At 33.8% G+C, this 18,706-nt stretch overlaps 2 protein-coding genes across 2 annotated transcripts; one reads left to right on the forward strand and one right to left on the reverse strand.

The window, feature by feature from the left end:
• Positions 1–11,431: 11,431 nt before the first annotated feature.
• LOC121126183 (delta(24)-sterol reductase) lies at positions 11,432–14,573 on the forward strand. Its single transcript, XM_040721491.2, has 3 exons — positions 11,432–11,793; positions 11,870–12,864; positions 13,888–14,573. The coding sequence occupies exons 1-3, from the start codon at positions 11,485–11,487 to the stop codon at positions 14,183–14,185; spliced, it is 1,602 nt and encodes a 533-aa protein (XP_040577425.1). The 5' UTR covers positions 11,432–11,484; the 3' UTR covers positions 14,186–14,573.
• A 1,777-nt stretch (positions 14,574–16,350) lies between these two features.
• Positions 16,351–18,207, reverse strand: LOC121126078 (delta(24)-sterol reductase-like). The gene is given in 4 exon segments (XM_040721370.2): positions 16,351–16,669; positions 16,741–17,576; positions 17,578–17,736; positions 17,813–18,207. Coding segments are annotated over 4 exon segments (1,362 nt in total). The 5' UTR covers positions 17,936–18,207; the 3' UTR covers positions 16,351–16,425.
• Between the last annotated feature and the right edge of the window lie 499 nt (positions 18,208–18,706).

Raw genomic sequence — 18,706 nt, forward strand, 5'->3', positions numbered from 1 at the left:
TTTTTTTTTCCAAAAAATTATCTTTATCTCTAATTTTAAATAAATGTCAACTTTTTTGAAACTCAGCTAACGTCATCAACAATTGATAGAATTGGTCTAAACTGAATTGATAATGAGTGCAATTTTTTGTAAGACCTATTCCCATATCATTTTTCTTTTCAAAGGGTCCTAAAGGCGCCCACAGCAGGTGGGCGGAGGGGCTGTAGCCACCCCCCAAAAAAAGAATTTTTTTTTCCTTCTTACTATAAAATTTAATTTCCAAATATTAAATTTTTTGGGAACAGCTGTGGATTTTTGAAAAAAAGATGTAATATTTGAAATTTTTCGTGAACAGCTGTGGGTTTTGAATTTAATATGGGATTTTTTTTTTCAAAACAATTTAATTTTCTGCAAATAGGTATATTTTTTTGATTTTTTCCAAAAAAATTAGTATTTTAATTTAATTCTTAGTAAATAGTAGTGGATTTTTGAATTTTTTTTCCAAAAAATTTAATATTTAAAAGTTAATTTTTGAAATTTTTCATAAAAAAATTTAATTTTTTTTAAGCAACTGTAGATTTTTAAAATTATTTTTCAAAAAAAATTAATAATTAAAACACAATTTTTTTTGCAAAAAATTTAATTTTCTGTAAATACCTATAGACTTTTGACTTTTTTTTTTACTTAAATTTGAATTTTTTGAAAAGAACTTCGGTTTTTTAATATTTTTTTCCAAAATATTTTCATTCTTGAATTTTTTTTTTCCCAAAAAATTATTTAAAAATTAAAAACCCCTTGTCCAGGCCAAACTCTTTAAAGGACATAATTAGTTTGGTCCGCTAAAAATCAATATTGTATCACACCGTATTGATTCTTCGACTAAATACCATTTTAAGTAGTTGTATTTGGACTTGATATTTTTATTACAAAACAATATATTTGAATACTTTCAAATATATATTAAAATATTTCACCTTCAGAATATTTGAAAAAGGAAAGTTTCTTATTTAAAGTTCAAACAATAAGATACAAGACAGAAAAAAAAAGATATATTTAGGCTTTATCATCCAGGTAAATCTCGTGCTCAAAAAAATGATTTCAGTTCTTTGTGATAACTAGTTATATTTCAAGTCTATAGAGACACAAGTCAATGGTGGTATAAATAGATACCAGTTGGGCCGTTACTAGGATTTTTCTTTTAGTGGGATGGGGGGAAGGGATTACTTTTAGGTATATTGTACAAATTTGTCTGAAACGCCTCCTTTATCTATTTATCTCAAAATTGGAGACGGCAAGAGCAAATAGCTGAAATTCAAACTCGCAACCTTTTAATAATAACAAAGTCACTTTGCAAAGTGAAGAATATATTATTGGATTAGGAGAAAATTTATTTCAGCTCAATCGATCCCAATTCCTCGAATAAGTTCCCACGATGGCTTAAACAATCCTGGAGTTTATACGATATATTTCTATGGTACTAGAAAAATTGCCCTTAGAGATTTGTCGCGAAGGAAAATTGCCCGTATTGTGTTCAAACATCATTATGAATAATGATTAGTGTTGAAACTCGGTCCAGCGCCGAATTTATTTTTTTCGGTTCGGTCCTAAGTGATTTTTTCTAGACTAATTTGGACTGATTTTTTGGTCCAGGCCGGTGACTCAGACCGTGCACCGATTTTTTTCGGTCTCAGTTTGTAGACCGATTTTAATTCGGTCTCCCTCTTTCGACTGATTTTTTCCGGTCTCAATTTATGGACCGATATTTTTCGGTCTCATGTACTCTCATGCGACCTTTTTTTTCTATATCAACTGTATAAGAGACGGTGGGATCAAAATTAATCTGAGCTACCCTGACAAAGTCGAACCCAAATCGCAATATGTTGCTTATCGGCCTCTGTTCTTGTGCTTTCGTTTCTATATAGAATTATTGAATACGATTTACTCAATAAGTCATTTTTCTGACCTTTTTTCTGTGCAATATCAGCGTTTTTCAATGATTTTTTTAAGACACCAGGGTGATACAGTTGTATTTGAATTCCAAATAGCTAAGGGCTCCGTATAGAACTGGAAAAGTGGTTTTAGGCACCAAACGGTGTAAATAAAAGATATATATTATGAATCCAGGTCCGTTACTAAGTATGATGGTACCTATAATGTACCTTAACATAGGATTTCCCAAAATGTACCATACCAAAATCCCCTACACAAATAAATTTTTAGCTGAGAAAAATGTGTACATTGCATGTGTAGACTGAAAGCAATACTCAATTCTCCATCTTCCATTGTCTTCAGCAACCTTAGTTTTCCGGGTCCCTGCACAAGGCACCCTGAGTACAAGGAAGCTGCAGCCATTTTGTATTCTAATATCCTTACCTGGGACCGATTTTTCTATCAACGCCAATTGTTTTATGTGCCTGTTACCAAACTGAGCCCGTATAAAAAAAAAGAGCAGAAATCGAAGATCGAAACCGAGACTGTTAAAGCTGAACCAAGACCAAAACTGTTGAAATGATAGAACCGAGACCAGGACCGATAGAACCGCTCAACCTGAATCGGGAATAACCTTGCATATATATTTGATTTGTCTTAATAAACAAACCACATTTTAGGGAAATTTTCAAGTACCGACAATCCTATGGACCGGTCTTAATTATCCACAGTTCTATGGACCGATAGTACCAGTTCTAAGACTTGATTGGACCAAATAAATTAGGATCAACGCAACACTATCCTGTACTCAAACTTTTACGGATTATAAGATAGATCAAAAGTATTTTCTGGGTATTAAATAGCTGATAGTATTACTTTATACTTCATTACAGTTCTATATTAGTTATTTACAGGGAGCGGGGATCAAATTTTCCCCTACTTTAAACCTTGATAACTTGAAGACAACATTATCAAATAAAAACCCAGTTACCAAATAGGAAAGCTATTCTCGTCAGCTGACGATACATAGTTCAGTTAGCATCATGCCGTCATCATATGAGGAGATAAAGAGATATAAGTGGACCGAGGAGCTTTCGAGGTCCGCCGTAGTCATGCATTGGTTAATAATGGAAGTGAAATCTCCAATTCAACGATTGCTTCAACCTTAGGAGTGAATTTACGGACTGTTCAGCGTATCCGTAAGAAGCTAGAGGACACCTGGGATGTTGATGCCACCATAAAGAGGGCACCCAAGGAGGAGGACGCCGACAGGAAGGTCAGGGACACCGACTTTGTCGACAAGGTGAAGAAGATGGTTGAGGATGACCCTACCAGGCCCATGAAGGCCATGGCGAGGGATCTGGGATGCCTGGGTGTGGCGACAGGACTCAGCACCCTGTCCAAAATCTCCATGCAGTGGTTAACCGGGAACTGTTATGACGTCGTAACCAAGGATTTGTGGCCTCCTAACTCTCCCGACCTTAATCCTTTGGACTATTTTGTCTGGGGCTATGTTGAGAGACATACCAACAGACATCCCCATAGCACCAAGGCCAGCCTGATGGACTCCATCAAGGAGGTATTTGGCAACATGGACAATGAGATGGTCAGAAGAGCCTGCAGCCGGTTCACAGGCTGTATTGAGGCCAACGGTGACTATATCGAATGAATGGCTACTCTATACCTATATGCTCGTCATAGTTTTGATTTTCAATAAAAAAGTTAAAAAATGTATATTTTGGGTTGTTTTTGTAGAAAAATATTTTGGCGACAATTTGATCCCCGCTTCCTGTACAGTTCTACAGTTATCTATATTGAATGTAGCAAGGATTGTTTAATCCATAGCAAAAACTTATTTGAGCAATTGTGATCGATTGAGTCGTTATTCCACACCTTCAATTCGATTAATATTTTCTTTGCTTTGAAAAGTTATTTCTTTATTATTAAATGGTTTCAAGGATTGAATATCAATTATCCGATTTCAAGATAAAAAGAGAAAGTATTACTTACATGCAAAATTATGTAATTTAATTAATATGAAATTGAAGGTATTTCCTCAATCAATTTTTATTCAAATCATCAATCAAGATCAAATCTATGCCTAAAATTTGCAGTCTTGAATTAAATATCGCTTTCAAATCAGTCTAAAAAAAAACACTTAAGACCGAACCAAAAAAAAAGAATCGGGTTTGGGCCGAGTACCAACACTAATATGTACGTATTAGTTAACGTCCATGCAACTGTAAATTTTATTTGAGTGTATTATTTTCCATAATATTTATATGGTGAATTTATAGAAATTTACCTCAACGAAAAAATAAAGCGGTTTCAGTTACCTGGAGAATTGCCTTTTACCTGTACTATGAATGTTTATGTAACGTAAACGCTTATCGAAGTGAGTATTTTGTATATAAATTATGTATATCAAAAACATATGTCTTATTTCTGTTCATATATGTAGGATAATTATAATTTCATAGTTGTTTGTCATGAATACTAGAAAAGGTATACCGGGGTTTGCCCGGGACATGAAGAAATCAAAATGAATTAGGAATATAATGCTTAATATAAAATAAAGACCAAAGAATTATTCTCATATTGCTTTTATGAGTATGAATAAACTAATATATAGGCACTCTTCTTCCATGCAATGATGAAGTAATTTTGCTTTATTCTGGATCAGATGCCGAACTTGTAGTCTAGCATCAACTTTCCTGAGCATCAAGGAATCCTTATTCTATCCCAAAATACATCCCCACTCCCAGGTTGTAATGGTGAGTTACTGGGCCAAAATACAGTTTAAACTATTTGGCCAGCGCGTTTCTAAGCACCAATGAACCATTCTAATATGCTATAATACGCCCCAGCCCACGGATTGTACAAGTGAACACTTGGGTGAAGTACTGAGCATCAAGGCAGTTTAAACAGCACCGCTGCCGTTTTTAATTACCAAACCCCCTTTTAATATGATAGAATACAAAATTTCCATTGGTTGTGGGCTGATGGTGCCTCAGGCTGGTAAAATTCTTCCATCGCTGCTTCCCTGAGCCTCAAAGAACCCTTCTAATATACATCCCAGTCCTAAGATTGTACCAGTGTAGTGCTAAGAATACTGTTTATAGGCCACCACGGCCCCAAGGACCAAAAAAATGTAACAGAACCGTTTCTGGAGCGTTAATAATCAACATAATTTATTTTTGGAAAATCAATCGTTTGGTTCGGCTGTGATTGAAGGACATACAAACACGAAGGACATACAACCACCCACAGACATTCACAATTAATTTAATCATGAATATAAAAACCATTTTAAACAAAGATGAAGAAATGAATAAATTGCCAAAATTAAAAATGTTATATTTCAAAAAAATATCATCAATTTGGGAAAGTTTAATTCATAATTACAATCAATATAGCCGCCTTTTGCCAGCCTGGTGCGGAACTTTACAAAGCTTCTATAAAAAGCCCGGCTTTATGTTGACTCAAGTAGGGATGAAGGCGGTCTAGAGTTGGTCCTTTGTTGTGTATCGGACTCCCGAAAGCTTCACCTTGAGGTGCCCAAAATTACTAAAATATAGCAGGGGGAACTGTCGGGTCTGTGGGTAGGCTAAGAATCTTACTTTTCAACCTTGTTTAGGAGGATTTTGCACCGGTTGACAAGCTCAACATGATCCTAAGGCGTCAAATCCTAACGAAAAGTTATCTTGTGGGCAGTAAGTTTCAAGTCTCACCTCATTAAGGGCACATATTGGTCGTGGTGCTGTCAAATTCACGAGCAAGGGCATGGACGGTCACTTTCCCTCTTTTTTCTTCAATGGTGCCTTTAACTGACTCAACAAATTATATTGCCCTTGATCTGGACCTTATGGAAGCTTTTGGTGTACCTCTTACGGTAACCCAGTACACAGTAGAGTGGTTACAACTCATCACTTTAGAGATGTCTGATAGTGATTTTCCGCGTGCGGGTAGCTCCATAATTGCAATCTCACGCACCTTTGCTTCTCTCTCATCCATCACTATATCATGGATTTTATCAATTATTTCCGGAGTGGTAACCTCAAGAGGGCATCCAGAACTTTCGGCGTCACATGTGCCCATATGGCCGCACCAAAACTTTTGAAAATACTTATAAACTGTTCTAATGGAAGGTGCAGAACTTTTTTTTAAATCTCCTGAGGCGTTTATCCTTTCATAAAGTAATGTTTAATCAACAGAAGAAAGTTATTTTGTCCATTTTTTGAAAATCACTCCACTTCCTTGATTAAAATGCATACCAAACAGAAAGTAATTGACCGATCCGGCTAAAAGTTGGTGTGTGTTCTTCCAAGGGATGATACTAACCAAACATAACTTCCATATGCACCATTAGTTACATCTCTGGTACATTGCACGGACTTTTATAACGCCAATGACTTTTATCATATTCAAATGATTTACTGTCCAATTATAGTCCAAGCCAATTTTTCATTAGCCTGGCCCGTGAGATCATAGTCAAAGTATGTTACACTCATAATTATGCCAATAAATCATACTAATAGATGGCGTCTTTAATTGTGTACATATAAGTGACACTTTTTCATAATTAATTAAAAGGACGAAATGAAAATACTTTTGATGTTTATATAATGTGGTGGGTCAACATAAAAATAACCTTGAACAAAGATCAAGGAAAATAGAAAATCCTTAACTATTTATTAATCCAAATATAGGCGGTTGATCAGAATAGTTTCCAATCTAAACGGGACGGTGCCAACACTCATAAATAAAAGATAGTCACATCCATGTAGTATCTATTGCCAGTGACTCAACTAAATTTCAGCCATTTTGGGGGTGCAATTTCTTGTGTAATAGTCGGATGAGTGAGTTGACGTGAGTGTTGTTTGAGAATGGACAAAATCGAGGTTCGAGCTGCCATTAAATGTTCGTTTTTGGAAGTTATACAAAAAAATGTAAAATTTTGGAATAAAATTTTAGATATTAAATTTTTTGAAAGTCATTTTCAAAAGTCCAAAGCTATTTACAAATAATTAAATTAAAAGATTTATTGTCAAAAAAAAAAAAAAAAAAAAAAAGTTTAATCCTGATTGATATTTTGAGTTAAATCTAATTTTTTTATTATTTAATATTATATTAGTGTAGGGTTGCTTGATAAAAATATTTCGAAAATACAATATAATTAAATACATTATTTGAGTAATTGTAAGAAGTAATTAATATTTAACTCCAACTTAAATATGTTTCATATCCAATTATTTTTTTTAGTAATTATTGTAGATTAAGTCATAAATAAAAAGTATTCAAAAAATAAATCAAAATGAGTCAACACATTTTGTAGGAGTTGTATTTAAGATAACATAATGAAAAGTTTATCTTTCGATTGCTGGACGTCCACAAGATTATATTTTAAGGGGCGGGGGGTGGAATGGTTATTAATGAATATCAAAAATTCAAAGCTATTCACAAAAAAGATTGAGAAATCCATAGCTATTTACAAAAAAAATTGAATATTTTGGACAAAAAAAGTCCAAAAATCCATAGCTGTTTGAATAAAATTAATTTTTTTTTTTTTTTTTTCAAAATCTACAGTTATTCACAATTAATTCGATTTTTTGGAAAAAAAAATCAAATATTTAATTTTTTGCTGTGTTACATAATTTACCCAAATTTCAATTTAAAATAAACATAAATACTAAGTTTCGAAAGAAAAATCGAAAAGCCATATAGCTATTCACAAAAATGGTTTTTTTTTCTAGAAAAAATTTCAAAAATCCACAGCTTTTCGCAGTTTTTTAAAAATTTAAATATGAAGTTTTAAATATTAGATTTTTTTGAATAAAATTCAAAAATCTAGAGCTCCTAACATAAAATTATATTTTCTGAAAAAAATTTCAAAAATCTAGAGCTCCTAACATAAAATTATATTTTTTGGAAAAAAATTTCAAATATTACATTTTTTGGAATAAAATTTCAAAATCCAGAGTGATTTACAAAATTTACAAATTAAGAAATCATTAAAAAAAAATTAAGCCAACTGTTGCTTCATTTATTTTCATCCGGACAAAAAAAACATGTTTAAAAGCTAAAACTCCTTAATGAAGGGGGGAGGAGGGCGAAACTACAGCGTCTACGGGCCACCCCCCAGTAGATTTATTACATAAACTGTTATTACCTTCCATTTTTATCGACCAATATGGTTATTTCATGTCGAAATACATCTCTTAATCGTAACCATACTCTCAAAACGTGATTTTCTATTATGGTTGAAGGTTTAATGTTAATTTTTGTGTACTATAGCTTAAACATATAATATTAGAAACTTGTAAGCGAAGGCTCAAGTGTGCCCCCTGCATATTTGGTGGAAGAACTGATAAATTACTACAATGACATAATACATATAAGATCATAAAATCATTTGACATATCCTTATATATATAAAAAAAAACATTTATTAGATTCTAATAGTCGAATGTATACATATACCTATATAAGAGGCCCAAGATAGGCTTGATATTTGAATTAAATATTTTCATAAACACTCTGATTTAAGGATTTCACTGGCCAGTTTTTTTATATAGAAATAAAAATATGACATATGGTCGACAAATGACCTTTTGAATTTATGTTATGTCATTTCTGTAATTAATCAGTTCTTTTATCCCACATTTAGCGGGCGCGCTTGAGCCTTCTCTTATAGGTTTCTAGTATTATGTGCAGCGATGAAACCCGGCTGTGTTTTTTAGTTGGCCCGGTTTTTTGAATTGGTAGTTTGAAATGAATTTTCTTTTCCTTAGTAGTTGCCAGTATTATTTAATTCCTGAATAGTGAACATCCTTTGCTAAATAGATTCAATTATATTCAAAACCTGATTGAACATTCCTTTGGGCTTATATAGGATGGAGTGTAAGCCTGAGGATTAATGTGGAGTAATTATTGTAAGTCCTTATTAGACTCTGAGTAGAACTAGGGCTCGACATCGGAGTAATTTTTGCAAACTTCCTTGCATATATCTTTTTTGCCTTTCTCCTTAGTAACAGTTGATTGTAGTTGATCTAATGAAACGTCATGAGTATGATTCTTTCTCTCCTCCAAAACATCTTCAAATTGTCAGGCTTACCATATTGATTTTTTTTACATGCCCATTCTACGCTGGATTTTCACAATTGACTATGATAAATATGGGTTTTAACCAGTAGGCCTTCTAAGATCAGACTTTTTTCAGCTAATGTCACAGGCTTTTATCTTAATTTGTGGGATGAGTTAAGATATACAAGATTTCTATCTATAGTTTATAACCTATATTTGATTAAAGATACTTTTTTTGTACCTGATAAGTCCCCCTTCAAATAAAATGTATCAATTTTTCATTATTTTATTGTGATGCACAATTTTTTGGCTACTTTAATTGCAATTTGTGACGCACCCACAAGGTAAATAAAAATAATTAATTTGTTGATAGAAATGAACAATAATCAGGGGTGTACTCAGGATTATTCATATATATTTTTTTTTTTTTTTTTTTTGGGGGGGGGCTGCGGCAGGGTACTTGTTTTTTGGAATTTTTATAAAAGAAATCCGAAACGATTTCTCAGTCAAAAAGGTCAAACTGGACCCGCAGTAGAGAGCTTTACAACTGGGTTGGAAAGAGCCTTGTGTGCGCGGCCACCAGCAATGAAAGAAACCAATCTCCTACGTTGCAAGACTCTCTTAAAGGAGTCTTTTAGACTCATTTGATTCCCCTACATCCCTGATGCCAAACTCATGGAGTACACCTTTTGGGTGCATGTCGAGGATAATGCCTGCAATATCCGTCATACATACACCAAGGTCTGCAAAGCCACTGTCAACCAGCGCTGGCACGCCATGGCGGAGGACTGATTCTGCAGTGGTTTCCATGCCTTCTACCATCGCCTGGAAGCCGTAATTGCCGCTTGGGGCGGCTACATTAATGATTAATAGAACACATCTATTGATAGTATTAATTTTGTAGATATTTTAAAAATTTTATCTTGTTGAAGTATATAATTCAAATTGTTTATATTTAAATGTACCACTCGGTAAGTTTGACAAGACAAAACAAAGGCTCTCAGAGTCACGGGTATATTTGTAAAATATCGTATCGGAATTTTTTTTGATATCAGTACAAGTCTAATGTGAATGTTTAACGATATCAATAATAACTTTTTTGTAATACAGCATTATAAAATTTGTATTTCCACTCATTATTTTATAAAAACATTGATTTCAATTTTGGAACATACTAAACAATCAATACTGTACTGTTATCGTAAAATCTGTAGGCAGCGGTGTTCTGTACATCTAAATTTATTTATCAGAACTTGTGTACTTTTGCAATTATATAATTCATTTATACTTGATATGGTCCGGTATAAGAGTAAGACAAATCTATATGTTCAAAACTCAACTTAAAATTTGAAAAAAAAAAAAAAAACTGAATCACTTTGTTCATTATACTAATTACATGAGTACACTCGAACAAAAACTGTCGGGTTGTCCTCTGTGATTCTTTACAGAAGAAACATGTTCTCTGTTCCAATGTTCTAGCATTTAAACTATCCAAGGTTAGTAGGTTAGTATCCACTCTGGACTTAATTCCAATACTGAATAGTCTACCATTCTATTTAGTCATCTCATCATATCCTCAAAACCCCGACTGAGGCTTTAAACCCAAAGCTATCTGTCTTTTTCTTTATTTGATCTCAAAATTGATTTCGTTTTGATTTGGCCACTAAAAGCATTCTCAGCTTATCATTTCCATACAATTAAAAAAAATATCCCTAGGGACAATTCATTTTCCCTTAAAAACAACCCTCTTTAAATCTTTCCAAAAATTTATTTCCTGTAAATTCACCCTTTTTATAAAAAACCTCTCTTGACGTATCGGATATATATGCCCGTCTGCTATTCTCTAAAACTGGTTTTGGCCATTCAATTCTTTCTAAAACTTTTTTTTAATTCGTTGGTAATTATACGAACCATTTTCCTTAATAGAAAAATATACTTGTAAGGGTTTTTATTCCTATAAAATGTGATTATTTACGCTCTCAAGAAGCCATAATTATGACGTCATCTATTAATATTAAATTTTGATCCAATCAAATTCCTTCTTTTTTACGATTGTTTTAATTGCAATTCGTGATAGATAACATAAATAAACTTAGAATGAATTACGACAAAAGAATGCAGATCGGAGATGTTTTAATTTTTAGATATTTGCATATATTGGACAATAGTTGAGTTTTAATTGTTTTATTTTTTTAAAGAGTGGCCGGCTTCTTATTACCCTTGGCAGGATATCCTGTCGAAATAAATATCTATATTATACGGACGTCACGTATTCTGTGGGATAAGTACTGGAAGACATGGTAATATGAGCTACGAAAAGTGTTGATCCCCCATGCATTAATTCCAATTCCTTTTGCTAAATCTTAAAATGTCATCATCAAAAAACATATATATATATATATTACCCAAAAATATATAAAATGATTTAATCCATTAAAGTTTATATTTAGTTGACATTTAATTCAGTTACTGTGCGTTTGTGTTCGTACAAAAATGGTGGTAGCAAAAAGTCCTAACCCTTTAATTCGAATCGGAGATCGGATAATTCGATACCATTCGTTCATTCTCTTAATCATACTCCTTGTTTTATCCCTGATTTATGATGTCTACAGTTATTTAATATATGTTTTAGAACTAATATTTTGTACGAATCCGAAAAGTCATGAAGAAAAAGTGAAGGATGTACAAAGACAAGTACGACGCCGGATTGTGTTGGGTGATAAAAGACTCATGTGTACTGCACGACCCCAATGGAAATCCATCACTCAACAACAAATGCTTTACAAGGAGAAGTGCTATCAGGTATATGAATACACCCAACCTTGCTCTTATTGACCAAATTCTAATAATTTATATCTGGCTTGTTTACAATTTTCAGATTGAGATTAACATGTCAGACATCATTTCAATCGACGAAAAGAGACGCAAGGTCTATGTAGAACCCATGGTCACAATTGGTGAACTGAATGATTTCTTACTCACCAAGGGATGGACCGTACCTATTGTACCTGAGCTTGATGCTCTCACCATTGGTGGTCTTGTCATGGGGGGTGGAGTGGAAACGACTTCCATTCGCTATGGACTCTTCCAACACATCTGTACGAAATATGAGCTTGTAATGCCGGATGGAAGTCTAGAAATTGTGACAGAAGACAGCAATTTGGAACTATTTGAATCCTTGCCATGGAGCTATGGTACTCTTGGACTCCTCACGGCCGTAGAATTAGATATCATTCCTCATAAGCCCTTTATCAAACTCACCTATGTTCGAACCGATACTCATGACGAGATGGTTTCCGTATTTGATCAGATGGTAAAAGACAAATCTGTAGACTCGATTGAGGGACTTGTATACTCAAAGACAAAGAGTGTGATGATGAAGGGATCCTTTATCGAAAAGAATGAGATTGGAAACTATTACGTGAATGCATTGGATCGCTGGTACAAGAAATGGTTCTACACCCATGTCGAGGATGTTGTTCAACACCAAAAAGAATATACTGAAGTCGTTCCCACAAAAGACTTTTTCCATCGCCACAACAGACCCTACTTTTGGGTAGTAAGGGATGTATTTGGAACTTACTGTAATCATCCTCTATTTAGATATCCTTTTGGTTGGACCATGCCCCCAAAGTTTTCGTTCCTTAAGGCATTAAGACAATATTTTTCTTGTCAGAGTAAAGTAAACACCTTTATTTGTCAGGATTTAGGATTCAGATCCACAGAATTAGTAGAGGCTTTGGATTTCATAGATCAAACAACTAAAGTATATCCCCTTTGGATATGTCCTATTAAACATATCCCTGCGAAACATGTTAAAGATTTCGACCATTTAAAAAGCGACTCAATTGTAGTTGATATTGGTATCTATGGGTAAGTATCATTTTTTTAGTGTTGAATCGGTCTGAAGAGACTGAAGTCCTGATCAATTTTTCAGTCCTAGGGTCCGTCATAATCGGTCTGTTATGGCAACTACTTTGTTAAAGTTTTACCATAACCTCTTTCAATTAGACGAGATATATTTTCTTCAATCCTAGCTAGGATTTTGGAAAATTAAAAGATATCTTGGACTGTAGGAATAGTGGTCGAGTTGTAAAATCAAACTAATAGTTAGCGATAGATTCTGATTGGGGGGTTTTGCCTTGCAAATTTTTTGAAAATACCGTTGATTAAAATGCAATTTTAACGCAATATGTGAATGTATATAGCCTATAAATTAAAAAATATTACATCAATAATGAAATAATTTTTTAAAAAGATAACTATTGACAGGGTATACCACCCTGTTGTGGTATAATTATAAATAATGAATAGGCTTGTTTGAGTATAAATTATAAATTTTCTATTGTGTCATTTTAGTTGTTAAATATGTATGGTGTAGAGGTTTTAAATTCAGATTATCTCTGGTCATGTACCTTAATCAACGGTCTGAAGTCATTTTACTGTCTGTCATAGCAATCATACCCTAATTGGCTCTGTCCAAAGACAGTATTTCACAAAGTTTCGCCATGAGGTAGCTCCTAATCAAAGTACATTAATTACATAAGTTAAAAATCATTACAATTACAAAGGCTTAAGGTAATCAAATTTTGTAAATTAGCAACTGAAACTTCTCATTGCATGACCATTTTCATTTGTCTTCTTAAGAACAATAAAAATTATGAAAATTTTGTGGGGGAATTATTTTAGAATATTTTCATCGTAGGGGGATGAGATCCCTCCACCCATCCCGCTACAACTCGAGCACTGCATAGGACTGTTGAACAGTGAAAAAGATCAAACTGATTAGAAAAAAGGCTGATCATGAATTCAGTCCCAGAACCGATCCAACACAATCATTCATAATTCATATAATCTCGTATTGAATCGGATAAATAAGTTATATTACAACTTTAGGAATTCGCCAATTCCGGATGTTGACCAGAAAAAGTTCAAAAAGTTTTGGAGAGCTACTGTCTTGATAAGAAAGCCTTTGTTGCCCTCTATGCAGAAACCCAACTCACTTACGATGAGTTCAATCAAATGTTTTGCATTGGAAGAGACGTGTATCATAAGCTCAGGGAGAAATATGGCTGCAATGAGGCCTTTCCAGAGGTATATGACAAAATCAGTAGTGCAGGCCGTTCCTCCTTTAACTGATAAGGTGTTATTATGTAACCTATGCCCTTATAAAAGTAGACATAAAATAATTTAATTAAGTATGTTGCATTTTATTTGTCCATATTATGTTAGTTTGTTGTACATCAATACTAAACTTTAGAGGAAATATTTGAGCTTGGTTGTTGCAATTCCTTGTAGGTATTTAATCATTAAAGGACGGGCAATAGTCATAGATGAAAATAATATGTAATGGTTTTATTTTTTTATTTTCCAAAGCTTTTATCATTATTCTTGAAGAGAGACACGTCTTTATTGTATTACGCAACCTTTCTTCAAAAAAGAAACAAAAAAAAAGACCCGAAATCATGTGGTAGTTGGGCAAATACGTCAATCATACCAACTGCTATTTGTTTCTTATTTACTCGCAGACTAGACCGTTATATTATTTCTTCACCATTTTTGAAATAAATTACATATATATATCTTTCGTAATATTTAAATCTTCACTATACTACAATATTGCTTGGCAGTATTTTATTCAAAGCGTGGTGATACAATTGTATTTCTATATGATAGACAAAATGTCAACAAGAAAGTGTAAGTTTTCGACCACAACGTGAAAATGGCAACACTCGTAAATCAAAGCTAATCATATCTGAGTCTTTTAGTGATATCTATCTAGCATCTGTTGAAAATTACTCACCAAAGTTTTAGCCATTTTGGACAAGGAAGTTGTTATGTGAGAGTCGTTGGAGTGAGTTGATGTAAGTCTTATTGAGAAAAAAAAAAGAAGCTTAACTTATTTTTCTTTCAACAAAGTCTCCTTGTAACTACACAATTCTCCAATCGAAATTACAGACGGGAGCATAAAAACTCTCATCATGCCACTCCAACTGGACGTCACGTAACAACTTTGTGCCAAAATAGCTGAAACTTTGGTGAGTATCTAGCTATTATTCACGAGTGCTGCAATCTTGTCAATTTTTATAATCTAGCAGTTATTGCGACAAAAACAAAGAGGTTTAATGAAGATTTGTTGTAAGGTTATGTGTGCAAGTCCTTGTTGGACTCTGAGTAGAGATAGGACGGATCTTGAAACCAGAACTGAAGTATCTGGGTACGATATAAATAAACTTGTTTGATCTGAAAAGATCCAAGACTCGAATTGGCTTTGAGAACCCGAACTTTTACGGATCATTAAAAAGATAAGAGGGATTTTTTGGATCTTACAAAGGTAAAAGTATTGCTTCATACTTAATCCTAGTTATAAAAAACAGATAGTATCTATGTAAACCGAACGGACATTCAACTTATTTTGATTAGCGGTACAAATAGTTGCATTGCGTAGTCATTTCACACGACGTTACCTCTGGCACAAATGATTTTCTCTAATTATTGTTATTAATATGGATTGGTTGAATACGAATTATTTCCTATAAAGTTGAGAGCAATTATCAACTAATTTCAGATATTTTTCTGTTTCTTTTCGAATGAGAGGTTGTTAGAAAGAATCAAAGTAACGACCTGCCCAATATTATTATCACAATAATTCAAATGCTAATTAATATACGAAGGTCCTTTGAAAAGTCCGTGCAAAGTCTGAGAGATGGCACTAATGGCGCGTATCGAGGTTATTTTTAGTTAGTAGCATCCTCTGGAAGAACACACACCAACGGTTAGCCAGATCGGTCTATTTCTTTCGATTTTGCATTCGTTTGAATCGAGGAAGTTGAGTAATTTTCTACATTGTAAACTGTCTTACGAGCCATTCCCCTCAGCCTGGCTACCTCTGTTGGTGTGTGATCCGCACGAAGAAGAGTTGATGCCTAAGCCTTGAATTTTGCTACACGGCATTTCTCGTCCGATTTAAGTACTTGAGATCCATGGCCATTACAGACAGATCTAATTCCATCACATAGAATCTTCCAAATCAATACCTTTCAATCAATTTGCCACCCGATACTATTTTTAAAAATCCTGGATAAATACTATCACAATGATAGCCTAGGAGACGGTATGAGATAAATAGCAGTTGGTATAACTGACTTATTTGTCAAACTACTAGATGATTTTGAGTCTTTTTTCTGTTTCTTTTTAGAGTAAAGGTTTCGTGATACAATAAAGATGACGACATGCATGATAATTACATAAGTAGCTAAACTTGTATATGTTGTTTATATATATTGTCCTATCTCTAAATGGGACTTATTATTTTTTTTTTTTGTATGTAAGGTTGCATGTTCCAATAAAGGTAAGGGCTTGTGACAAAAACAGAGTTTATTGATCAAAAAACGATTAATAGACAAAATATAATATATAACTGATAATCAATATTCAATGCGATACTGATCGGCCAATCTTACTAATTTTATCATATACGGTAGGAAAAGCCTCCTCACAGCCGTATTTTTTTCGTAGAACATAATAAAGATCCAGACTGTTTTTAAACATTTGGTAAAATTCTTCATAAGTTAACTGAGTCTCAGCATAGAGGGCCACAATAGCCCTCTTGTCCAGGCAGTACTTTTCCAAAATCTTCTGTACTTTTCCTTGATCTAAATTAGGAACAGGTGATGACCTGTACACAACAAAATTAAGTATATATTAATTATTCGATGTACTGAATTGATTGAATAAGCAAGTACTCACCCATACACCCCAACATCGACATGAACTGTATCAATCGTGTAGTGATCCATATCCTCAATATGCTTTGGTGGAATATGTTTAATTGGACATAACCAAATGGGATATACCTTTGTTTGTTCATCAACAAATTCTAAAGCCTCTTTTAATTGAGTTAAACTAAATCCAAAGTCTTGACAAACAAAGTTATTGATTTGGTCAGGAGTGTTAAAACGATGCTTTAATGCCTTGAGAAACGAGAACTTTGGAGGCATGGTCCAACCAAAAGGATATCTAAATAGAGGATGATTACAGAAAGTTCCAAACACATCTCTGGCTACCCAAAAGTAGGGCCTGTTGTGGCGATGGAAAAAGTCTTTTGTGGGAACGACTTCAGTATATTCTTTTTGGTGTTGAACAACATCCTCGACATGAGTGTAGAACCATTTCTTGTACCAGCGATCCAACGCATTCACGTAATAGTTTCCAATCTCGTTCTTTTCGATAAAGGATCCCTTCATCATCACACTCTTTGTCTTGGAGTATACAAGTCCCTCAATCGAGTCTACAGATTTGTCTTTTACCATCTGATCAAATACGGAAACCATCTCGTCATGAGTATCGGTTCGAACATAGGTGAGTTTGATAAAGGGCTTATGAGGAATGATATCTAATTCTACAGCAGTGAGGAGCCCAAGAGTACCATAGCTCCATGGCAAGGCTCCAAATAATTCCAAATTGCTGTCTTCTGTCACAATTTCCACACTTCCATCTGGCAATACAAGCTCATATTTCGTACAGATGTGTTGGAAGAGTCCATAGCGAATGGAAGTAGTTTCCACTCCACCCCCCCATGACAAGACCACCAATGGTAAGGGCATCAATCTCAGGTACAATAGGGACGGTCCATCCCTTGGTGAGTAAGAAATCATTCAGTTCACCAATTGTGACCATGGGTTCTACATAGACCTTGCGTCTCTTTTCGTCGATTGAAATGATGTCTGACATGTTAATCTCAATCTGAAAATTGTAAACAAGGCATATATAAATTATTAGAATTTGGTCAATAAGAGCAAGGTTGGGTGTATTCATATACCTGATAGCACTTCTCCTTGTAAAGCATTTTTTTGTTGAGTGATGGATTTCCATTGGGGTCGTGCAGTACACATGAGTCTTTTATCACCCAACTCAATCCGGCGTCGTACTTGTCTTTGTACATCCTTCACTTTTTCTTCGTGAGACTTGCTATTCTTGTATAAATATCGATCATATATTTCATAAAAAAACATAAAAAAATCGTAGACAAGAGATGCGGGAACAAGGATGAAGAGTAGAGCCCAGGTATGATCATTGATGATGCTAGCTCCAATTCGATTAAGTAAACATGGATCCGGTGCTTTTTGAGTCTTTTCTTTCATTTTAAATATTTTTTAACTGTAAATAAAACAATCTCTTCTCGCAACGTCTTCTTGGAGAAGGGGATTCTTCGGACTGAAAAAATATTAGAAAATATTTGCCGGCAGGCCTGTAAGGTTTATATTTGGAATTACTTACCTTACTTAAAAACAAGCTTCTTTTATATATTAACAACATTTGCCTGAATCCTACACTTTGTCACAGGGATATTCTAACGAAGGAAATGTACATGGAATAGAACGTTTTTACATGACGTCAGCATGATTGTGTTGGCCTTTTTGGAGTCCTTCACAACCAAGTTGCATGACAATGAAAAAACTTTATTCGTTAATACTAATAAAATTAGTCTAATATTGGATATCAAAAGGTGTGCAATAAATGAAAGGGCTTTAACCTTATTGTCTATAAGAATTTGTCCCTCTATTGTATAGTTTTATGATATATCTTGCCCTAAAATGTATTAAAAATATGTTAATACTTAGCTATACAATCTTATTTCCATAGTATAGATAAAAATTAAATATTATATATCTCAATATATCCTACTTTTCTTTAAATAATTGTACAAATTTAT

Source organism: Lepeophtheirus salmonis, chromosome 11, assembly GCF_016086655.4.
Source record: "Lepeophtheirus salmonis chromosome 11, UVic_Lsal_1.4, whole genome shotgun sequence".
NCBI lineage: Eukaryota > Metazoa > Arthropoda > Copepoda > Siphonostomatoida > Caligidae > Lepeophtheirus > Lepeophtheirus salmonis.